Raw genomic sequence first — 22,935 nt, forward strand, 5'->3', positions numbered from 1 at the left:
CCTCAGCCCTTGCCTGCTGCTGTGCTGCCTGCCCTAGCGGTTAGTGACGCCAGCCTCTGTCTCATCTCTCTACCTGGAGCAGAGCAGGACCATGAAGCCAGAGGGGGGTGAGCCGTGCTGATGTTAACAGGGCATCGCTAGGTAGATCTCTTCATGGCCTCTCAGCCCAGCCCTAGTGCCTCCTGGCGGACTCTGCTGATCTCAGCATTCCTTGCATCCTGTAGGAAAAACAGCTGGAGAAATGGGTGTGTGCCAGTGAAAGTGAAGAGCCAGGGAAGCTTTGGCAGGCAGTGGAGCAGGGGTGGTGCACAGGGGTCTATTCAAGGCACAGAGCCAGGAACTTGTGGGCTTGCATGAAATTACCTCATGTAGGTGGCGCATGCCTTTAATCTCAGCACTAAGGAGGCAGAGACAGGTCTACAGAGTGAGTTCCAGAGAAACCCAGTCTTGAAACCCCCCACCCCCACCCCCCCCCCCACACATACACACACACAAAAAGAAAAACAAAAATTACGCCTGGTGAGCTAGCTCTGATGGCACACACCTTAGTCTATCAATAGAGCAGACACAGTGACACTGATCACCTGTTGTCCCTGCTACCTGGGAAGCTGGGGCACAGGGACCACTTTAGCCCAAGAGACAAGCCTGGGAAATGTAGGGATTGCTGTGTGACTAGAGAGAGGAGGCGACAGTGATTGAGCATTGCTTGTGGGTGTGAGGCCCTGGGCTCCATTGCTGGGGGCACATGCCTGTAATCCTAGACTTTTGGAGGCAGAGGCAGGTGGGTCTAATAGGCCAGCCTGGCCAACACATATGTATTTGCCTTCACCTCTTGTTTGTGTGCTGTCATATATATGTAGGCTCAATTTTCTTAACAATTATACTTTATTATGAACTCACTAACAGAGCGTACCTCACTTACAACCCAACTAACCCAAACAATAGGAAAAGGAGATTAAAGAATACAGTAATGAAACCTTAAGGATATCAGTTCTGAGGAAAATCCTGGTGTAGTCAGCAGGACCTCAGCAAACCTGCAATTCAGCCAAGGTTGCTGCTAGAGCCCAAAGCCTTGAATCTTCCCTGGAACAGTTCTCTCTAGGAATGTCTCTCAAAGTGTTGATGAACAGCTCAAACAATCCCAAGTCCTCTCTAAAGCCTTCTGTTTTAGGCGTGCGTGCCTGTGTGCCTGTGTACGTGTGTGCGTGCATGCCTGCGTCTCCTCTCAGAGTCTTTCAACTGGCAACATCCAAGCTCCCCCACGAAGTGGTTCAACTTCTAAGTGGAAAAATATCCCACTTTCTCACAAGTCTGTACCCCATCCCACACTTGGGATCAACACAAAAAATGTTTCTCTGTCCTACATATATAAGGGAGAGCTTCCACAGTCACACTATTCCATGAGGCTCCACTGTATGACACAGAAGCCCTTGTTTGACTTCACTTATCTCTTAGCCCTGGAGGTTTATCACCTCAGCATTGTGGAGGTTCTGTGGTCCTGGCTTGGTCAGCCTTGCCTGCCCATCACCACTGCCCATCACTGTCCTCGGTTACAGGTGGGACCCTTGCCTTCGTCAGCCCAAGCTTGGCAGTGCACAAGACCTCCTCGGCTGTGGACCGTCAGCGAGAATACCTCCTGGACATGATCCCTCCACGCTCCATCCCCCAGTCAGCCACATGGAAATAGTGGGAGCCCGGCCCAGCCGAGGACAGGCCCGCTGCGCTCCCACGGCCTCTGGTCTAGGACACAGACTGCCCTCCTAGCAAGTTGCTGAGACAGCTCAGGCCTTGGCTGATGCCTTGCTGTGGCCAGGAGACTTCTCCACCATTGTGCCCAGGATCAGAACCAGGGACCTTCCCCGTGGGCCTTCTCCTTCCTTTTTGCCTTTAGTTTGCCCGACACCAGCAGAAACTTGGACCTTGGGGCCAGCTCTGCCTGGCCTGCATGGGTGGGAGCTCACCCTGGACACTGTGACATGCCCGGCCATGCTGGCACGGGGGGCTCCCGAAGCTGAGCCGGGGTTTTGTTTTCTTTTGGCTTTTCCCATCTTAGCTCCCCAGTCTGCCTCTTCATGGCCATCTATAGGTTGAAGTTTGGGTTTGTTTTTGTTTTTGTTTTTTAATCACCTCACGATGATGATGGAATTAAAAGTGAACTGTGTAGACCCAGGGTTCCTGTTGTGCACAGTGCAGTCTGGCAGGCCCACATAGCCCCAGAGGGTGCTCTGAGTGTCAGCACCCAGGGATGGCAGGTGCCACCCTGTCTGTAGTCGTGTTTGTTGCTGCTTGCTGCAGCCCCTGGCTTCCACACTTGGCAGAATGAATCGCAGCTCAGACTCCGCCAGCCCTCTAGAGGCTCCAGAGGGGTGCTGGGCCCCGCCATGCTGGATGGCCCAGATGGCTGCTGGCAGGGAGGCTGCTGGGTTATTTTGGTGGTTTATTTTATTAAAAATTTATTTCCTTTTTCTCTTCATTTTGATGGACACAATCTTAAGATGCCCATGCCTGCCAAGAGGCACCAGTTGGGGCCCCGCCAGAACTCTTTGGTCGGGGGTCAACAGGGTTTACTTCCCACTCAGTCCACAGGGATGCCGTGATGCCGTAAGGCCCGGTCTACTTTAGCTTTGTTTTGTTCCCTCCTCCCCCCACTCTTTAACAATTGGTTCCGTGGTGAAAGGCAGAAGCAGCTGTGTGCGTGTCCTGCACGGTGGCGTGCACAGGGCGGCCTGCTGCATGTCTGCAATGATTGGTTGCTGTTGCTTCCCAATCCACCCCTGGCTTCCCGTGACACAACACAGTTAGGGACTTTAATTTAAACCTTTGTTCTGCAGGCACCGCCCTCTGCAGACACGCCCCTGCCTCCTTCTAATAAAGGCTCATTTAACCCCGTGCTCACGAGTGTGGAAGTTCTCCATCTTTAGGAATCGTTTGGACATGTAGGAGTTCCAAGTTTTGGAAAAAACCTTTTGTGTAAGACCCAAGTTGCTCGATGCTTTTGAGTGTGTTACTTCCAGGGATGGATTTGGGGGAGTTAACAGAAATTGACTTTTTATTTTTATTTTTAGGGGGGGGGCTTGTTTTTACACCAAAAAATATATATATAAATATATGCAAGCATTTCTTACTCTTCGAGTATTTTTGTGCCTGGCAGGTCAGTTCCTTTTACCCACCCTTCTGAGTAGCTGGGCCTCTCTTCAGTGACATGGGCCCAAGTCTTCTGGCTCTTTGGGGCAGCATCACTAGGTGGCCTCTTGGCCAGAAGTCCTCAGTCCTATGCAGTCACTAATCAGACCATGTCACCTGGATCTGGAAGACCACCCAGTTGACAGGGTCTGACCAGAGGGTTCTATTGTCCTGGGGCATTTCTGACCTCCCTACCCCTCCAGACTTGTAAGTCTGGTGACTCCTCCCCATCGTGACAGCTAGGCCTTGTGGACCCCATAATGTGTACATCGTAAGGGGCAGGGTCCTGAGGATGTGCTGTGGTGAAGCTTCATAAGGAGGGCCAGAGTGTGAGGTGCCTTAGTTTACTTGAAAGCACTGCCTGTTCTTTGCATTACACTGGCCTGAGCAGCGGGTCCTCTTACTGAGTACAACTCCTGGGCCAGGAGGATCAGGTATTAGGGTACGGTGTCAACCACAAAGTCCAGAGCCGCCACCCCTGCTAACGCTGGCGTTGTCTGTATCCCAATGAGCTGGGTCTTGGGCTCCTTGGGACTCTTAGAGATCCACCGGCCTCTGTCTCCTGAGTGCTGGGATTAATGGCTTGCACTTCTACAGCTGGCTTAGAACTCTTAAAAAATGTTAAATGTGGTTGGCATGGCTCGGGAGGTGAAGATGGAGGTGATGGTCCCTACTTACTCCATTGATTTCCAAAAGGCAATCAAACTTATCAACGGCTGTGGTCAGCGAGGCCACATGGAACTCCATTTCCTTCCCTCACTGCTGGGGACAGGTTTGAAGGGGCTGAGAACAAGACAGATCTCTGCCAAACTTCTGTTGTCACCGGGGGTGGGGGTGGGACAGTGGCCCCAGGAGCAGCCTCAGGACCTGACCGTCCCCCAAGCCCCCCCCCCCCCACCTCAGGGAAGCCAAAGCTTGCCCCAGGCAGAAGGGAGTAAGGGACGGAGTGCTGCTGGCTGTAACACACACCTGTGCCACGTTGAGTCTCAGTCCAAATGGTGTTTAGAGGGAGGGTGGCCCTCCCCGTGCTGAGTCATGTCAGCCTGAAAACTTTGCAGAAAGTGGTCAGTTTTATAATCCTCAATGTGTATAACAGACAGTTACAGTAGTCAGGGTATGGGGCTGGGCAGCTACCACTTGTATTTACTGTGACTTAAATCTTTGATAATGTTTTTTTTTTTAAGAGTTTGCCACCAAACCAGACTAGATGTTCCAATAAATGAGCTGAAATTGGTAGCCGCATTGTATCATTGGGAATTCTGAGACCCTGAAGGACAATAAAGAAGTAGACCAAATGTCAACTGTACTGTTCTTTAATTTCCTGGGCCCCAGCATTTTGTCTCAGCTTCTGGTGGCCTTTCTTAAGGAGAGGAGTGAAAGGTGGGGTGCATATGCCTTTTGAATATGGCAACCCACCAACCCACCACCCTGCTGTGAGTTTTGGGGTTTTTGTTTTGTTTTCAGTTCAAGACAGTTTCTGTGTTATCTTGGTTGTAGACCAGGCTGGCCTCACACGCCTGCCTCTGCCTCCCACATGCCTGGCTCACCACCATGAGTTCTATCTATAACATTCTATTTGACCTAAACAGTCAGGGGTTTCAGGTGAGAATCCCAATTGAGTTTCGCCTATCCGAGGCACTCTGGCCTCTCTGCTGGGGGTGTTCTTTCCCATCAGCCAGAACTGTGGGCTCATTCGGGTCTGCATCAGTTTGAGATGCTCAGTTTGATATCTCAGCTTTGTTTTGTTTTGAGCCTGGGCTGCCTGAGAACTGATCCTCTGTTTCCCAAATGCAGGGATGACAGACATCCAGCATCACTGAAAACCGTTTATGTAGGAGAGATTAAGCTGGGACTAGAGAGATTGCTCAGTGGTTAATGCCAGCTGCTCTTTCAGAGAACACAGGTTCCATTCCCAGCACCCACTTAACAGCTCACAACCATCTGTTACTCCAGGAGGTCTGATAGCTTCTGGCCTCCTCCGGCTCTAAACACACAGTGCACTGACATATATCCAAATAAGACACTCATACATAATAAAACTAAAAGCAACAAAAACCCCAGACCTGGTGACACGTAACACCTTTAATCCCAGCACACAGGAGGCAGAGACAGGTGGATCTCTGAGTTCAAGGACAACCTAGATTACAGAGTGAATTCCAAGACAGCCAGGGCTATATATAGGGACTGCCCCCAACAAAAAACAAAAAATTGGGCTGGGTGTGGTGGCACACAATGCCTTTAATCCTCTTCTTCCCCTCTGAGTCAGGCACAGCCTCAGTTGCCCCAGGGCCACTGAAGCAGCTTTTTAAGCAGAGAAACAGGAATCTTTAGATCTGTTCCCTACGACCTGCACGGAGGAGCTGGTGTAAAGGCTGTCAGCTGACACCAAGACCAGCCAAGAAAACAGAAGCCAGGTGTAGTGCTCATCTTTAATCAATCCCAGCACCCAAGAGGCAGAGCAGGCAGATCTCTTGAGTGTGAAGCCAGCCTGGTCTACTGAGTTAGTAGCCCAGGCTGGCCATAGCTATATAGCAAAATCCTGTCTCTAAAACAAACCTGGAGGTTGTGGCTCAGCGGTATGGCCCACACCTATAATACACCCCCACACCTCACACCTCAAGGGCTGGGGCTCGCCGGGAGGGAGACCACCTGCTTAGTGACAATGAAGTTTTGGGTTCCATCACCAACACCAGGAGGAGGGCAACGGGAAGTGGGTGGTATAGTTCAACTTGTGTGAAGGACTCACTGAGTGTGCTGGGATCTCAAGACGCTATAGCCCCTGTCTTGGTCTGCTGAGCCACACCCTTCCTCATGCCCCAAGGATGGTGTCCTGCCCCCATTTTTCAGTACAGAGCACAGCTCGTGTCCACAGGCCCCCTCTGTCCACCATCCCCACCGGTTGTTTCTCCCTGGGCTCTGGCGTATTCCAGCCAGCAGTGGAGTTTAGGCCCCTCCCCTCCTTGTAGCCTCAGTTTCCCCCATCTGCTGATGAGGCGGTCAGGGCCCAGCATGAGTAAAGGGCTCACACTCGACTCCAGGGCACCAGAAACCTGTGGAGAAGGGGAGCAGGGGCTAAGCACTGCAAGACCCACAAGCAGGCAGCCCCCTCAGACCACGTGGCCCTCCCAGTGACTGTCACCAAACGCCTGTAAAATCACAGGCAAAACTCCCAGCTGCCTCCTCGCTCTTCAGGGTCCCCTCCGTTTTCTCCTTCCTTTCCTATTCCAGCCCCAGGAACGTCCCCAGCATCATGCTGTTATGTGCCATTTTTAACGGTTTGGGCAGGGCCCCCAAAGCAGCTCCAGTCTCTCCCAGGAAGCCACTGCCCCCTGGCGTTCCTCACAACTACCTCCACATCTTGTCTTCCGTTCGGCTTGTTGAAGGCAAGGATGGCTGAAGCCTCTTCTGAAAGTCGCAGGGCCATGGTCCAAGACATGCAGAATGGGGCTGCACACCAACCAGTACACGCCGCACTCGGGAAGCAGAGGCTGGAGAATCCAAGTGCCAAGCCAGCCCAGGCCGCATAGTGAGATGTCTGGGGTAACCACGCCTTGCTCTAGCATCACACACACACACACACACACACACACACACACACACACACACACACACACCATCACCACCACCAGCAGCAGTAGCAACCGGCCTAAATTCTCACCACAGGGAAAGTACCGTCACCCAGGACTCCTAGCTTCAAGCGACCTGAGTACAAACCACGGCTGTTGCTGTACAACTGACACCTGTGTGGGCCTCGGTTTCCACATCTGTAAATGCTCAGTTCCTGCCGACAAGCAGTCCCCTCCTCCCCTCCCGCTGATCTCAATTCGAGCATCATTACACCCCGGGGTATGACTATAGAGCCTCTAAAACTTTGTCTAGTTTGGAGAGGGACCTGAAAGATCAGAGTTCGAACTTCCCAACCCCCTTTTTAGATCTGACGCTAGAATATACATGCCTTTCTCTAAAGCGCTGAATCCTCCCCTCCCTCCTGCTCAGTGACAAGGTTCCACCGCTAAAGCCACTTGCGAGGAAGAGCGAATTTATTGCAGGTTCCAACCTGGAACTCGGCGTGCACGGCCTGCCCGAAACTTCTCTCCGCCGGGGCCACCCACCGCGCAGCAGGAGCTCATTCCGCCCAGGCGCAATGCTTCTCTCTCTTCTCTTCGCGCCCCTCCTGGGGCCCTCTCGCCAGAAATCGAGGGTGCGCACGCGCCCTCCAGCAATTGGGTTGTGCAGGAGGAATCAGAATCCAACAGGGGACCTCTGTGGGCCGCCGCCTTGGGGGAAGGGGAAGGGACAGGGCGCGTGCGCAGTGGCGCGCGGCGACTTCGCGGGTTTCCCGAAGCTCGCCCGTCGCGCGTGCACCGCCCTGGCTCAGGGCCTGGTGCGGCGGGAACAGCGAGAACCCCGGCTCCTAGCCGGAGTCCCCGGCCCGCAGCCAGCCATTGCGCGCCACCTGGCCCGCCGAGGGCCGGGCGGACGGGCTGAACTGTAGCAGCTCGCCGATCAAAGACTTGCATCGTTCAGACAGTTCGAGGCCGTCCGGATAGAGCACGCCGCGCTTCTGGCGCCGGGGCAGGCCAGCAATGTCCGAGTCGTCGAAGGGCATGCACCCGGTGACCATGACGTAGAGCACAACGCCCAGGCTCCACACGTCGTATTTCTTGGGGTCGTAGGGGATGCCCAGGAGCACCTCAGGTGACGCATAGGCGGCCGAGCCGCAGTAGGTGGTGCTCAGGTCTGGGTAGCCGTGCGCCTGACGGCCGAAACCGAAATCCGTGAGCTTGACGCGGCGCTCGTCAGGGCTGAGCAGCACGTTTTCGCACTTGAGGTCGCGGTGCACCAGGTGGTGGTCGTGCAGGTAGCGCACGGCGCCAGCGATCTGCGAGAAGAGTTCCCGCGCCTGCGACCCCGGGATGCGCCCGTTGCGCTGCACCGCCTGCAGCAGGTCGGTGGCTGCTGCCTCCATCACGATGTACAGCTTCCCGTTGCACACCTCGATGAACTCGAAGACGTGCACGATGTGCGGGTGCCGTACTCCCCGGAGGATGGACAGCTCTCGAGGCAGGAACTTGTTGACGAAGTCCGGAGGCGCTCGCCGGCGGTCCACCACCTTGATGGCCACCGTCCCCTTATACTTCTTGGAGGTGGCCACCTTCACCTTGGAGTAGCTGCCCTCACCTATCGTGCGGCCCAGCTTATAGCCAAGTTCGCTCAGGAGTTTGTCGCCCGACATGATGGCGCCCGGGGCGCACGGGGAGCAGGAGGTGGCTGCTGTCGGGGGGGCGGCCAGACACCGATCTCGGGCCTAACCCATGGTGCTTGGCACCTGCACCCCTGTGCCCCCATGTGCCCACTCCCAAGGCCGTACAGCCGCGATGACTTTTATTGCCCGGGTAACAATTTCTGCCTTGTGAAGTGACTGCGGGCGTCACTCGGCCTTGGGGTGGGGACCCTTCCGGCTCCCCCCGCCCCGCGGACTCCCTAAGCCCTTCTCAGGCTTTGTGACTCAATCGCCCTGAATGGTTAGTTCCTCATGAGAGGCCACTGGCGAGGGGACTGATCACTAGTGTGGAACAAGATGGGTTTCTCCCCGAAGTGATGGTGCTCGGCTCGTGGTGCCCGGCCTGTTGCCTTGGCCCCTGAAGGTGATGGGTGGAAAGGGACATCCTGTGCAAACCTCGAGCCTGGCCGTCATCGCTCAAGAAGGAAAGTATGTGAACGCCAAAACTTTTAGTGCAAGGTACAAGGGCGTCCAGGAGAGCTCTAGGTGCCAACCACAGTCATGCCCTGTTAGAAGCCTGAGCAAGGAATAACTTCAGGACCGCAGCAAGCTAGCGGAACGCTTCGGAATCGCCGGGGAACTACACGGGCGACGGAACTTCCGCCACACTCAAAATGGCGGCCACGCGTCGCCTCACTTCCGCTGGTGACCGGAAGTTGCGGGTCTTACAAGTATGGCGGCATCGAAGGTGAAGCAGGACATGCCCCCACCTGGGGGCTATGGCCCCATCGACTACAAGCGGAACCTACCCCGCCGGGGATTGTCGGGTCAGTGTGGTTCTGTTCCAGGTCGCAGGCTGGGCTTCCGTTATGCGGCTAGGCGGGAGCGGGCGTCAGTGTCCTCAGTGTGACGGGAGGCAGAGTTGGAATCTTGATTCTGTATCGCAACATCCCGGGAGGACAGACTGGTCATTGCCCAGATTTTCCATTCGGCTCTCACAGGTTAGGAAACTAAGCCTGCGAGAAGCTCTTACCTGGAATTTAGGGGCTTTGATTTGTTTTAGGCTGGCTTCAAACTCTGCAGCAGAGGATGGCCTAGATCTCTTGCCTCCGCTTCCGAGGGCTTCACCATTACTTACTTACTTACTTATTTATTTATATTTCAGATGGGGCTTATTATATATCACCGGTTGGCCTCCAACTCGTGGCAATCCTGCCTCTTCCAGCCGATTGATGGGATGACAGACAGATTTTCCCAAGGCAGGAGGTTCTGTGTTTTAGCTATAACCTAGCGTAGACCCCAGGCTAGTCTCAGACTCTTGCCTCCTTAGTGCTGGTTCCTCACTGGCGTTCTCTACCCACCCCCACTCCCCACCGCCACAGGCTTTCATGGTGTCCAGGCCACTCTGGAACTCCTGACACCCCCACACCACCCCCAACCTCTGCCCCCATAGTGCCCAGGTGACAGGCATGTGCCCACCATAAAGCGCTTTAAGTAACACGTAGAATTTTATTATTGCTCTCAACGGGGTAAGAATGTGGAAAACATTAAGGTCCCTAGCCTTGGTGCTCAGAGTTCCAGAACTGCGTTAGTCAGGACTTGGGGCCCAACTGGTAGAGTGCCTGGTTAGCATTTCCTAGCCCTGGGCCCCATCCCTAGCACTGCGTGAACGGACTGGTGGTGCATGCCCCCATCTCAGCATTTAGGCTGAAGCAGACGCGCTGGGGGTTTAGGGTCATCCTTAGCTACATGGTGATGTCTCACCCTAGAAAAAGGCCACAAAAAAAAAAAAGAGCTTAAGAATTAGGAGAGATGAGTTAGTTGGTGGTGAAGAGCACTTGATGTTCTTCTGAAAACCTGAGTTTGCTGACTCCACGTTCTATGAATTAAGGCTTCTAGAAGTTTAGATTTTTGTTTGTTTGTTTGGTTTTTTTCAAGACAGGGTTTCTCTGTGTGGCCTTGGCTGTCCTGGACTTGCTTTGTAGACCCGGCTGGCCTCGAACTCACAGCCAGCGTGCTGGGATTAATGGCTTGTGCCACCACTGCCCAGCCCTAGATTTTATTTTATTTTTTTTAAGATTTATTTTTTATTATTCTGTGTACAGTGCTCTGCCTACATGTACACTGGCAGGCCAGAAGAGCGCATCAGATCACATCCTAGATGGTTGTGAGCCACCATATGGTTGCTAGGAATTAAACTCAGGACCTTTGGTAGAGCAGGCAGCTTTTTTAACCACTGAGCCATCTCTCCAGCCCCAAATTTTAGATTGTTTTGTTTTGTTTGTTTATTCGAGACAGGGTTTCTCTGTGTAGCCCTGGCCGTCCTGGACTTGCTTTGTAGACCAGCTGACCTCAAACTCAGAGAAGTCCACCTGCCTCTGCCTCCCAGGCAGAATTTTGGATTTTAATTCATCAGACTTTACTGTGCATATTATGTGTGCAAACTATGCAATTAAAAAAAAAAGCTGCTTGGTGGTGGTGCACGCCTTTAATTCTAGCAACTTGGAAGGCAGAGGCAGGCGGATCTCTGTGAGTTCGAGGCCAGCCTGGACTACAAAGTGAGTTCCAGGACAGCCAAGGCTACACAGAGAGACCTTGTCTCAAAAAAACGAAAAATCACTTGGGGCCTTTTTGGTGTTCGTGGTTTAGCTGGCAGGACAACCAAGCACAAAAGTGAGTGACCTAGTGTCCTGTCTCCAGCACCTTTGGAACAGATTACAGGTTAGCGCTGTGACAAGGAACAAACCCATCTCCCCATCACCCAGGGTCTCACCTAGTTACTCCTGCAGTGGATCAGTCCCTCACCCACGTACTCTCTCTCCCCTGACTTTCTCTCTTGCTGTTACATTTATGTGTGCAGGGATGCTGGCGCGCATGTGTCTTGGTGCGTTTGGAGGATAGGGGAGAACCTGAGAGGAGAGTTGCCTTACCACACGGGCCTTGCGGATCGAATGCAGGCTTGGCGGCAAGCCCTCTTACCCACCGAGCCATCTTGCCAGCCTTTTAGGCGTCTGGGTGCTTGCGTGTATGTTTGCACACTGCATGCGTGTCTGGTGCTGTGCAAACGAGAAAAGGACATTGGATCCCCTGGAACTGACCTTACAGGCAGTTGTGAACTGCCTTGGAGCTGCTGCAGACTAAACCTAGGTCTCCTGCAAGAGCAGCAAGTACCCCGCGTCCCCGCCAGAGCTGGCCCTGGCTATCCTGGAACTCGCTGGGATTAATGGCATGTGCCACCACTGCCTGGCCTTCTTCAGTTTTTAATATTTATCATTGTGCACTAATGTGTACAGGGCACGCGGGACAGTGGAGGTCGGAGGACGGCGTTGTGAAGTCAGTTTCCTTGTCTGTGGGTTCCCTTTGCAGCAGTCCTGTTTACCAGCTCGCCCGCCTCTCTTCCTTTCTTCGCTTTCTGAAGTGTAGCACACTCAGGCTAGCGCCCTGCTTCCTACATAGCATGTGCCCGTAGGGCTGCGCCTTGCCTGCACTGGTGGGCTCAAGTCAGCAGCGCTTGTTTGTTTGTTTGTTTATTGATTTCTTTTTTTTAAAGATGTATTTATTTATTACTTTGTATACAGTGCTCTGCCTACATATATATCTGCAGGCCAGAAGAGGGCATCAGATCACATTATGGATGGTTGTGAGCCACCATGTGGTTGCTGGGAATTGAACTCAGGACATCTGGAAGAGCAAGCAGTGCTCTTAACCTGTGAGCCATCTCTCCAGCCCCATGTTTATTGATTTCTTTATTCTATTTATTTACTTGCTTATTTATTTTTCTTTTTTGTTTTTTTGAGACAGGGTTTCTCTTTCTTTATGTAGCCTTTGGCTGTCCAGAACTCTGTAGACCAGGCTGGCCTCAAACTCACAGCAATCGCCTGCCTCTGCCTCCCAAGTGCTGGGATTAAAGGAGTGGTCCACCAATACCATGCATTATTTATTTATTTTTGTTTGTTTGTTTGTTTGTTTTATTTTTTGAGACAGGGTTTCTCTATGTAGCCTTTGGCTGTCCTGGACTCACTTTGTAGACCATGCTGGCCTCAAACTCACAGGGATCTGCCTGCCTCTGCCTCCCGAGTGCTGGGATTACAGGCATGAGCAACTACACCCAGCCTTATTTTTTATTTCTATGTATTCCTGCGTTTATTTATTTTAGGGACAAGCTTTCATTGTGGCCCTTGAATTCTCTCTGTAGCCGAGGATGACCCTGAGTGTCTGATCCTTGTGCTCTGCCTCCCGAATGCTGGGTGTCACCAGGCCTGGTTTACATGGTGTGGCTGTGTGGCCTGGGCTGGTGCTGTCAAGAAAGCATTCTGCCACCTGAGCCACGTCCCAGCCCTTCCTTTGGTTCTGAAGTCACAATGTGCCTTCTCCCTCCAGCTCCTGACCAGCTGCACTGGGCATTATCGTCCTGTACCATTTACTTACTTACTTACTTACTTACTTACTTATTTATTTTATTTAGAGACAGGGTCTCGCTATATAGCTGTGGCTGGCCTGACATTCTCTATGTAGACCAGGCTGGCTTCTATGTAGACCAAACTTGCAGGGATCCACCTGCCTCTGCCTTCCAGGTGCTGCGATTAAAGACGTACTCCACCACACCCGGCTGAGGTTTAATTATATGTACATGCACATATGCATGCAGGTGCCATGGAGGTGGCAGGTTCCCTGTGGGTGGTTGTAAATCACCCAGTGTGGGTTTGGGAACAGAGCTCTTCCTCTTAACCATAGAGCATGGCTCCAGCCCCGAGACGGCTTTTGTGTAGCCCAGGCTGCCCCTCCTCCTGCGCCACCACTCCTCTGTGCAGACCCACTGCAGTCCCTGCTGGCTGCAGGTGGGCGAGGGCACCGCAGCAGTGGCCCAGTGTTTGCTCACAGCTGCACTTCCAGGCTGGCTGCCCATGGCCAGTCCTGTCCCCATGAGCTCCCAAACTGGCTGGTGGGACTCATTGTGTCAGCAATCCTACCTGTGGCTCTGCTCCTGGTCACTGGCCCCTGCTGTAGCCTGGGGAAGCCCCTAAGCCGCCATCTGCCTGACTGGCTGGGTGTGCACTGCCCCTTCCTCTCAGCTAGGCACCTCCGCTGTTCTGCGTCGTCGTCGTCATCGTCGTCGTCATCGTTGGGTTTGGTACTTTGGTTTTTGGAACAGTCCCACTCTGTAGCCCTGGCTGGTCTGGAACTCACCTTGTAGCGCAGGCTGGCCTTGAACTCAGAGAGTTCTGCCTGCTTCTGCCTCCTGAGGGCTGAGATTAGATGTGTGCCACCAAACCAGTTTATGTGATTTTTTACTATTAGTGACTATTTGGTCCCGTGTGACTCTCAGATACTCACTCTACAGATGTTTTCATTGCCAGTGCCCGTTACCTGTTTCTCGTATGTAAGGGGTTGGTGTTTGCGGTCTAGAGTACACGTGTGTGTCATTCTGGGTGTTGGGGTGGGAGGACGGCACTACACTGTGCGCGTCTTCTCTGTTTGGACCAGGGTTATAGGAACACTGATCTAGACATGGTTGGCGTCTAATGCTCAGAGGTTCGCCTGCCTCTGCCATCTTTTTTTATTTTTTATTTTTTTCTTTTTCTTTGGAAACAGAATCTCATGTGGCCTCAGCTGGCCCCAAGCTCGATATGTAGCTAAGGATGACCTTGAACTCTTGATGTCCCTGCGTTCACTTTCCATGTGGTGGGATCTCAGGCATGCTCCAGGAAACCTGCCTGGTAGGCGGGCAAGCACTCCTCACACTGAGCCCCATCCCCTGAGAGAGCAGAGGTCTGGGCTAAGAAGATTCCTGTCCCCCGCCGCCCCTCCCCCCCCCCCCCCCCCCCAGTTATTGAGGCATCTTTGTCCAAAGCCAATTGGCCATAAAATGTGAGGGTTTATTTGTGGGTTGTGGACGCCTGGTTCTGTGCTGCTGGCAAACGTGACTGTCCTTGTGCCAGCATGACTTTCTGTGCCCACAGCTGCTGGGTGAGCTTGAATCCTGCAACTTTGCTCCCGAAAGCAGCCATTGCTGCCCTTGTCGCTTCCACGTGGATTTCATGGCCTGCCCATGGGTTTCTGCAAGGGAACAGCAGAGGTTCTGTTATCTCAAGCTTATTGATTGAGGAAAGAGTAAGGTGGCACAGGGTGGCAGTGCCTCCTACACCGTTAGCTGCTTGGGCCCTGAAGTGAAGGTTGTGAGTTCTACACCTCCTGAAATGTAGCCCGCCCCAGTGACCACTGTAGCCGGCCAGGTGCAGATGCTTACTCCATGCAGCCAGGTCACACTGGGGTGCTCACATGCAAGGACCAGAGCTCCCCACCAGGGCCTGTTCTGAGAAATTACAGGGAGCAAGCGGCTCAAGTAAGATCCTGGGCTGAATCTGAAGAGCAGGGCCCTAGGGTTCTCTTAGCTGTTAAAAATGAGGTTGCAGCGCTGGGTGACTATACCCCACAGTCAGCTGCCAAGGATGGTGGCAAACATCTGGGCTCCCCCAGAGAGCTTGTACCTCCCAGCCATGGCAGCCGTGAGTGGGGTGTCTCTGAGTCTGAACTGGGTGAATAAGAAATGTTTAGCGCCTGACCTAGCCGAGGATCCAGGCAGCCCTTAGAGCCCTGCTGAGACCCAGTCAGGCTGCACCCCAGAGTGTGTCCTGCCCTTCCCCCCCCCCCCCCCCCCCCCCGTGGCCCAGCCTTCCCCATGCTATCTGTAGTCACTGGTGGGTGACCCCTGGGGCTTGTCCTGTCAGTCAGGATTGGCACTGCCCCTGCTGGTCTTCAGTAATTATTTATGACAGCCCCTGTCTCCCCCGGTGTAGGGCAGGTGGTTTACCCTGCTGAACCCGCAGTGCCTACACCACCCTGGAGTCAGGAACAGGCTGTGCAGACCCCAGGGCACCAGGCCTTTGTCCTTCTAGAACAGTGGTTCTTAACCTTTCCAATGCTGCGGCCCTTAAATACCATTCCTCATGCTGTGGTGACCCCATCCATAAAATTATTTCATTGCTGTGTCATAGCTAATTTTGGTACTGTTATGGATGGTAATAAATATCTGATATGCAGGAAATCTGATATGTAACCCCCGGAAAAGGCTCATTCGTCCCCACCAAAGGGGTCACAACTGCTGTTTTAGACCCTGGCGCTCTCTTGTGTCCTTGCTGATCTATACCTTCCAGAAAGGACTGAACAGTGCCCTGACTGTGGCACAGGAGAGGCAGACCGTCTGGGGAAGCAGAGGACAGAGCGAAGAGGTCAGACCCAGTGCTGCTGACTGGGGTCCTGGGGGCGCCGTGCTCAGAGCGAGGTCTCGTTTCTCTTACAGGGTACAGCATGTTCGCTGTGGGCCTCGGGACCCTCGTCTTTGGCTACTGGAGAATGATGAAGTGGAACCGGGAGCGCAGGTAGGGCCCTGCCCACCACCGCGGCCCTGAGGCAGAGGCAGGTGGATCACTGTAAGTTCGAGGCCAGCCTGGTCTACAAAGTGACCAGGGCTACACAGAGAAACCCTGTCTCGAAAAACCAAGAAAAGAAAAGAAACCGAGCCATGGGAGGGAGGTCCCCTGGAGGCTGGTGAGACCAAGACCATGAGTGTCGTAGTGTCACTGGAGAGAGAGTCCTTCCTGGGCCCTGTCTCTGGGCTCTGTTTCCTCACTCCCTGTGGGGATAATAGGGACTGCGGGAGGAAGGCTTGCAGGCCCAGCACCCTGCTATTTTGAGAACAAAGGGACTTGGTTTTGTAAGGCCAGAGCCTGGTGATGGGTGTGCCCCCCCTTCATACAGATCATCAGACAGGGCTATTTTTAGGGTTGAAAAAAAATATTTGAAAGGAAAGTGTGAAGCCAACAGTTTTGTGGCTGCAGTAGCTTGTGCCAGCTGCACTCGGCCTTGCCCTCCTACCCTACCTCTGGTGGCCAGCCCTGCCCCACCGCCCCTCCCCGCCAGCACCCTGTGCCCTGTCCTCGTATCTGTGTCCACATCTGACCCCGACTGGGTGTCGTGGTTTCCTAGGCGCCTGCAGATCGAGGACTTGGAGGCCCGGATTGCCCTCATGCCGCTCTTCCTGGCAGAGAAGGACCGGAGGTAGGCCCGGGTGGGCGGAGGTAGGCCGGGGTGGGCGGAGGTAGGCCGGGTGGTGGTCCAGCGGGGCTGTCAGGGCCTGGGAGGGGCCCTGGGTCAAGGAAGGGACAGAGTGGTTGCTGTGAGCTCAGCCCCGCCCTGTGGCCACAGGATCCTGCAGATGCTTCGGGAGAACCTGGAAGAGGAGGCCATCATCATGAAAGACGTGCCTGACTGGAAGGTGGGAGAGTCTGTGTTCCACACCACGCGATGGGTGCCGCCCCTCCTCGGCGAGTTGTACGGGCTGCGCACCAAGGAGGAGATGTTGAATGCCACCTTCGGCTTCACCTGGTACACTTAGGGTCCAAGCCGACGCCCGTAATAAAGAATAGTCCAATAAATGCCATCATGTGACTCCATTGCGGATCCCTATCCGACCGACCGGCTTGTTGCCCGGCCATCACAGGGTTAAGTCATCCCCAGTTCTTTGGCCAATGGCTGCACGCAGCGCCTCCCCACAGTTCCTGATTTGCAGGCGCTCGGTCACAGGGCTCCGCCCCCAGGGCATGCTTAAAAGGCAGCGGGGAGCCGCTTGCCTGTGCAACCATGAGCAGCAGTGCACCCAGCGATCTGAGCCCTGCTGAGGGACCAGAAGAGAGGCGCTTTCTCAGGTCAGCAGGCCACAGGGGACCTCGACCATGGTTGCAGGCTGGAGGCAGGAGAGTGACTGGGATGGGGCCTAGGGGCTACTTGGAGCTAGCCAAGAAAACCACTCTTTAGGCAAGTCAGCCTTTCCACTTGCCGGCAGAGAGGGCTGTGGCTTGAGATCAATACCATGAGGGACTTGGGGTCAGGCAGAGGGTTTGAATATCAGTGGCCACTGGGAGCCACAGAAGGCCCGGGATGGGGTTAGGATGCTGTTTCCAAAGCCCAGGCTCACTTCAGGCCGGAGTCTGTGTATGCATGCCACCAGGTAAGCAGGGGTGCTGGGTGTGAGGGGAGAGCACCTGGGGTGCCCTAGAAAGGGATCCCATCAACACTGGGTCTGAAAAGAGATCCCTGTCCTGCGGCTCCCACCCACTCTCATCCACTCTCCCCCAGAGCCAGTGCTGCCCTTGATGGGGTTATCCTCCAGGACGTCCCGCTGTCCCAGCTGTCATTATAGTTGCAGGCGGAGTGGAGGGAAGAGGCCAGCACCCCCACCCCTGCAGAGACCACCATGGCTGTCAGACAAAAAAGGCGATGGCTGTGCCTGAGTGGGGGCAATCCTCTTCCCACCTTATTTTCTGGAGACAGTCTCTCTCACTGTCTAGACTGGCTGGCCAGCGAGTTCCGTGGAGCCTCCTGTTTGTACCTCGCCAGTGCTTGGGTTACAGTCACACCTATTGTACCCAACTGTTTACCCCCGCCCCACCCCCATGGGTCCTAGGAATTAAACTAACTGCAAGGCAAGCAACTTAACAGCTACGGCATCTCTCCTCGCGTGTTTGCCGTGCAGGTATCTGTGGAGGCTTTGGGTGCCCTGAAAGGAGCGGCACTCGGGTCCCCTGCAAGAGCAGTGCTGGCTCCTAGTCAGTGAGCCACCTCTCAGCCCCCCAACCTTGTTTTTCATAAGCAGCCCAGTTGGTTCAGGACTAGGGACAATAGTGCCTCACCCTCCAAGTGCTGGGATTCAAGTATGTGCCGCCATGTCTGGGCCTTCTGTCCTGTCCTGGGAGCTGGGCAGCTGGGCAGTTTCCCCTCTGTCTAACCACCACAGACACCTTTTCCTTCAGGGGCTCCTGCTCTCATGTTTCTGACTGGAAGTGTCCTCTCCGCAGTGGTTTTTCTTTCTTTGAGGCAGGGTCTCTATGTAGCACAGCCTTAGCCGTCCTGGAAATCACTTTGTAGACCAGGCTGGCCTCGAACTCAGAAATCCACCTGCCTCTGCCTCTGAATGCTAGGAGTAAAGGTGTGCGCACCAAGCTCAGCTGTGACCGTGTGTCTTGGCGTGGCACTGAGCCCTGCCTGTCCTGTTCCCGACAAGTTCTAACTTTGCTCCAGCTGTTTCTAATCCTGTGTCATTCCAGACTTGCTCCACGTGCTCTTGCTTCCTGGGGCTCCTGTCCTCTGGGATGCCTGCCTGATGTTCATCTCTTAGCGTTGCCTGCTGGGCAGTAGGCACCCCACCCCACCAGGCCACAGCTGGACAGGAAGTGGAGAGGGTTGTTAGCACAGGACTGTCCTACCCCCAGCTCTGGTTTTGTAGCAGAACACACGTGCCTCGCCAGCTTGCCTGCCCTTCAGCAAGCCGAGGCCCCTGCCTCTGCCCTGGTCCCTGCACTTCAAGGTGCTCAGTACTTGTTACTAAGTTTTAAGACCCCCTTTCCCCGTAGTGCTAGGTGTGGGACCTAAGGCCTCAGCCATGCTTGGCAGATGCTCTGCTAAGCCACATGCAGCATTAAGCTGCTAATGACTTTTGAGGACACTCATGAATTCTGTAAGCTGTTCTTGCCTTCAGCTCTGCTGGAGGTGGTCTGGAGATGAGACTCAGCCAAGCGATGGTAAAGCCACACACCCCAACAACCAGGCAGTCTCACGCCAGGTGTGGTGGCGCACGCCTTTGATCCCAGCACTTGGGAGGCAGAGGCAGGTGGATCTCTGTGAGTTCGAGGCCAGCCTGGTCTACAAAGTGAGTCCAGAACATCCAAGGCTACACAGAGAGACCCTGTCTCAAAAAACCAAACCAAACCAAGTCTTACCATGTACCTCTGGCTGACCATGAACTCACGCGGATCCACCCACCAGCCTCATCCTCCCAAGTGCTAGGATTAAAGGAGTGGGCCACCAAGCCAGGCTCACATATCTTGATTTCACTGTCCCTGAAGATGGCTGTCAAGGGTCTCACAGTTGAAGGTCCCCCTTCCATTTTCCTAAATGAGCTGCCAGACTAATCTGCAAGCTTCAAAAAAGCACTACTTTCACAAGCCCTATCATCAGTCCACTCCCTGGCTCCCGGGTCAGAAATCAAATTCTTTTAAGGTTTGGGATGGGAGGGCACACCAGCTATAAATCTGAGGGGAGGATTAGGGGTCCAGCGACACCCTAGGTTATACAGCGAGACCTTGCAGCACAGGAGGAATCAGTCTGCTTTCATCTTTCCTTCACTCAGCTTCGGGGCAATAAAAACCACCGCGGAGCTACTCTCACCACCAGAGGGCGCACGCGCCACAGGCTGCTGCTGCTGCCATTTCAAACCAAGCTGGTGGGATGGGGAAACTGGGAGAGAGATGGACCCTCAGCTCAGGGTCACTGGGACTCCTCGTGGGTGAGGACGAGGCGAGTGCCTTCGGCCCGGTCCGGGCAGCCATGCTCGAGTTTCTGTACCCTGTCTGCCTCTCTGAGCGTGTTGCCCAACTTTACCTGCAGCACCGCGGAGGCGGCAGCCCTGGAGCGGGAGCTGCTAGACGAGTACCGCTTTGGGCGGCAGCAGCTGGTGGAACTATGCGGGCACGCCAGTGCGGTGGCTGTGACCAAGGTACCAGCCCCCTTTGCTCGGGGTTACATAAACCCATCACTCAGGTGGGGAAACTGAAGGGCAAGAAAGCTCACTAACAGGCCAGGCACCACGTTAGAAGTGGGGTCCCCAGAGACTCATATGGGGAGACACCCACAGGGTGGGGCTGAGACCTTTGAGGTGCAGGCCTGGGTCTCCCAGAGGTGCGACCTCCTTGACAGCCAACCCTGCCATCTGCGCACCCCTAAATGCCCCCATGAGGAAGCAGGTCCTGAGATGGGCGGGATGGGGCCGCAGTGGGTCAAATGAGGTCTGTCTGAAGCAAGGCTCAAACTAGATGTATCTGGCTCAGCTAAACTTCACCCCAGAAGTGTCCCCAAGATGACAGAAGAGTGTTGTGACGTCAGAGGCTCTTGCTGAGCTGGGCCTTGGGGTCCTATATACTCAAGGAAGGTCCGAATGTGCCCTGCATTTTAAAAAGACAATTATTTTCAAAATTACATTTTTATTGCCCCCTACTCCTGTGTGTGAATGTGAGCGTGTGGACCAGGGAGGGTAGTGTGTAGGAGCTGGTGTTCTCCCACCATGTGGGTCTCAGGAAAGAAACTCAGGTCCTTTCAGAAGTTTGAAGGTAGCCTCCTTTACGGCCCTCTTCTGTAGCCCAGCCTGCTCTTGTGGTGGCTCACAGCTGCCAGCGCTGCAGTTTGGGGCCTGAGGCAGGAGGATTGCTGCAAGTTCAAGACCAGCCTGAGCTAGAGTGGAAACCTCTCAAACAACCAAAAATACGCACGAACTGGGCGTCTGAAATAGAATGCACACAAACGGGGAAATAGCGAGAAGGCAGGAGCGGGACAGAGACAGGGCGGGCGCCGAGCTTGCGGACCTCCCTCTGGGGTCACCCCACTTTGTAACTTGGAGGTAGCTGCACGAAAAAAGTGGGAATGTGTTGGAAGTGCAGGCAGCGTAAACAAACCACACTGGGCCTGGGCGCAGAGGCCAATTCAGTTCGCAGTCTACCTGGGCAGAGTTGGCCTGCCCTGGGCACAAACCATCTCTCTGCCACAGCTCTGACCCTCTGCCTCAGTTTCCCCCCATCGAGTCGCCCTTATATGCTATATCCCAGGCGTTCCCCTTGCCCTCGCTCTCGCGCAAGCAGAGGACGGTGCTGGTCGTGTGCGGCCCGGAGCAGAATGGCGCGGTGGGGTTGGCGTGTGCTCGGCACTTGCGGGTGTTCGTGAGTAGCAGGGGCCTAGGGCAAGGGACAGAGCTGGGGCTGGGGTCCCCACTGGGCACTGGAGCCGGGGCGGACTCCCTCCCGCCGCCATCGTCACCGAACCCCAAACCCGGGCTTCCTCCAGGAATACCAGCCCAGCATCTTCTGCCCGGCGCGATCCGCCGACGCCCTGCACCGAGACCTGACCACGCAGTGCGAGAAGATGGACATCCCCTTCTTGTCCTTCCTGCCCGCCGAGGTAGCTGCGCCCGCCCTGCCCTGCCTCGGCCTATCCGAATGCAGACCCTGACCCCGCCCCCGCCCGCAGGTGCGACTCATTGACGACGCGTACGGGCTGGTGGTGGACGCTGTGCTTGGCTTTGGAGTGCGGCCAGCGGAGGCGGGCGGGCCCTGCGCGCGCGCGCTGGCCACGCTGAAGCGGCTCTCCATCCCGCTCGTGAGCCTGGACGTCCCTTCAGGCACGCTACCCACGGGCAGCCTGATCACCTCAGCCCGTCTTTCCATCCACCCCAATGTCTCCCCATCTGCACCATCCCCCTACCGCCCCCAGCCTGTTTTTCCCTTCCAACTCTTTCAACCTCAGTTTCCGCGTCTGCCCTCGTCCTGTCTCAAACGTGTCCTAAGGATGGGGATGATATTAGTGGCTGCTCCAAGGGACCCGGTGTCCCCTCGGTCCTGGTGCCCGGCTCAACGGGCACTATCCACCGCTGGTCCTGTTACAGGACAGACTAGGCAGAAACCACACCTGCGAGCTGCGAGCTGCTAGGGACAAACAGCGCCCAGTCTTCTGTGGGGCGACATGGGGGTGTGCCTAGCTGGAGTGCCCCAGGACCATCCCCGTCCAAAGTCAAGTCATATCTAGTCCGAGGGAGGAGATTGTAGGTAGTCCTGGAAAAATGAGGGACCCTGCAGTTGGAAGCCTCTAGTCAGAGAGAGGAGCAGGCGGCTTCTGGTTAGTGCCTGAGACAGGGAAGAAATCCGGGTTGGTTGTCCACAGACATTCCTGGGTGGATTAGGGCGAGGGTAGCATCCTGACAGACTTAACACAGGTTGGGTCTGAGAGCCAAGACGCGCAAGTCCGGAGTGGGGTGGAGGCAGGGGCGGGGGAGGGAGAAATCAAACCCGGTGGGGAGGTGAGGGCACAGTTCTGAAGGAGCAGGTCTCAAGTCACAGTTCACAGCGGTAGGGGGATGAGAAAGGTCTGGTGTGAGGGAGGCGGCTCCTGTCGGATGAGGAGGGAGGCACGGCTCAGAAGATCTAGCCAGGCGGCAGAAACGGTGTAGCGGGAGGGTGGAGGCGGTCTGACCGCCCTCCCGCCCCGTGTGCCCGGAGGGAGGCAGGGCAGAGCTGGGGGGGGGGGGCGCGATCCTCCCAGCTCCCCCTCTTCTACCCTTAGGCTGGGACGCCGAGGCTGGCGACGACACGAAGGATGCGGTGCAGCCCGAGGTGCTGGTGTCCTTCGCGGCGCCCAAGAGCTGCTCCAGCCGCTTCTCCGGGCGCCACCACTTTGTGGCCGGCAGGTTTGTGCCTGAAGACGTGCGCCGCAAGTTTGGCTTGCACCTGCCAAAATATACCGGCACCGACAGCGTAGCCCCGTTATGACCCGCACGCGCTGGGACCCGAAATAATAAACATCTCAACCACTTCTTCCCCCGCCTCTTTTGTGTGCCAGACCAGGAAGTGGGCGGGTGGAGAGGGGACTTTCTCTCCGGGATTGACGAGAGGAGCTGCGCGGGGGCCGGGGGGGCGGGGGGGGCTTCTTCC

At 55.1% G+C, this 22,935-nt stretch overlaps 4 protein-coding genes across 12 annotated transcripts in view; 3 read left to right on the top strand and 1 right to left on the bottom strand.

Annotated features, from left to right (window-relative positions):
* Positions 1-2,891, top strand: part of GATAD2A (GATA zinc finger domain containing 2A) — a 92,000-nt gene extending 89,109 nt beyond the window's left edge. For all 7 annotated transcript variants that reach the window (XM_084759054.1, XM_084759058.1, XM_084759055.1 and 4 more), the window contains one exon: positions 1,557-2,891. In XM_084759054.1, coding sequence (XP_084615180.1) covers positions 1,557-1,687 — 131 coding nt within the window. In that variant the 3' untranslated portion in view covers positions 1,688-2,891. The remainder of the gene's footprint in view (positions 1-1,556) is intronic.
* Positions 2,892-5,250: 2,359 nt separating this feature from the next.
* On the bottom strand, positions 5,251-8,945 carry TSSK6 (testis specific serine kinase 6). 2 transcript variants are annotated; one of them, XM_084760119.1, is made up of 3 exons: positions 7,241-8,945; positions 6,533-6,671; positions 5,251-6,233 (listed from the first exon to the last, which is right to left on the bottom strand). In XM_084760119.1, exon 1 carries the CDS (start codon positions 8,417-8,419, stop codon positions 7,598-7,600), a length of 822 nt encoding a protein of 273 aa, XP_084616245.1. In that variant the 5' UTR covers positions 8,420-8,945; the 3' UTR covers positions 5,251-6,233; positions 6,533-6,671; positions 7,241-7,597. The 2 variants fall into 2 exon arrangements, with proteins under 2 accessions (XP_084616245.1, XP_084616246.1); XM_084760120.1 differs by having other exon boundaries at positions 6,530-6,671.
* Positions 8,946-9,079: 134 nt separating this feature from the next.
* NDUFA13 (NADH:ubiquinone oxidoreductase subunit A13) lies at positions 9,080-16,847 on the top strand. The gene is made up of 4 exons (XM_084760121.1): positions 9,080-9,234; positions 15,708-15,786; positions 16,394-16,465; positions 16,613-16,847. The coding sequence occupies exons 1-4, from the start codon at positions 9,141-9,143 to the stop codon at positions 16,800-16,802; spliced, it is 435 nt and encodes a 144-aa protein (XP_084616247.1). The 5' UTR covers positions 9,080-9,140; the 3' UTR covers positions 16,803-16,847.
* Positions 16,848-16,865: 18 nt separating this feature from the next.
* Positions 16,866-22,816, top strand: YJEFN3 (YjeF N-terminal domain containing 3). Of its 2 annotated transcripts, XM_084760118.1 has the most exons (6): positions 16,872-17,112; positions 19,850-19,958; positions 21,061-21,171; positions 21,296-21,409; positions 21,479-21,629; positions 22,568-22,816. In XM_084760118.1, the coding sequence occupies exons 1-6, from the start codon at positions 17,048-17,050 to the stop codon at positions 22,771-22,773; spliced, it is 756 nt and encodes a 251-aa protein (XP_084616244.1). In that variant the 5' UTR covers positions 16,872-17,047; the 3' UTR covers positions 22,774-22,816. The 2 variants fall into 2 exon arrangements, with proteins under 2 accessions (XP_084616243.1, XP_084616244.1); XM_084760117.1 differs by lacking the exon at positions 22,568-22,816 and having other exon boundaries at positions 16,866-17,112; positions 21,479-22,294.
* Positions 22,817-22,935: the final 119 nt, after the last annotated feature.

Source organism: Acomys minous (assembly GCF_964271855.1).
Source record: "Acomys minous genome assembly, chromosome: 15".
Lineage (NCBI taxonomy): Eukaryota > Metazoa > Chordata > Mammalia > Rodentia > Muridae > Acomys > Acomys minous.

Excerpts from the sequence above, each read along its gene's own strand:
- TSSK6 (XM_084760119.1), bottom strand. The coding sequence starts at position 8,419 with ATGTCGGGCGACAAACTCCTGAGCGAACTTGGCTATAAGCTGGGCCGC.
- NDUFA13 (XM_084760121.1), top strand. The coding sequence starts at position 9,141 with ATGGCGGCATCGAAGGTGAAGCAGGACATGCCCCCACCTGGGGGCTAT. Across the intron at positions 9,235-15,707 it reads ACCCCGCCGGGGATTGTCGG|GGTACAGCATGTTCGCTGTG; the intron begins GTCAGTGTGGTT and ends TTTCTCTTACAG. Across the intron at positions 16,466-16,612 it reads CTGGCAGAGAAGGACCGGAG|GATCCTGCAGATGCTTCGGG; the intron begins GTAGGCCCGGGT and ends CTGTGGCCACAG.
- YJEFN3 (XM_084760117.1), top strand. The coding sequence starts at position 17,048 with ATGAGCAGCAGTGCACCCAGCGATCTGAGCCCTGCTGAGGGACCAGAA. Across the intron at positions 19,959-21,060 it reads GTGCGGTGGCTGTGACCAAG|GCGTTCCCCTTGCCCTCGCT; the intron begins GTACCAGCCCCC and ends GCTATATCCCAG. Across the intron at positions 21,410-21,478 it reads TGTCCTTCCTGCCCGCCGAG|GTGCGACTCATTGACGACGC; the intron begins GTAGCTGCGCCC and ends CCCCGCCCGCAG.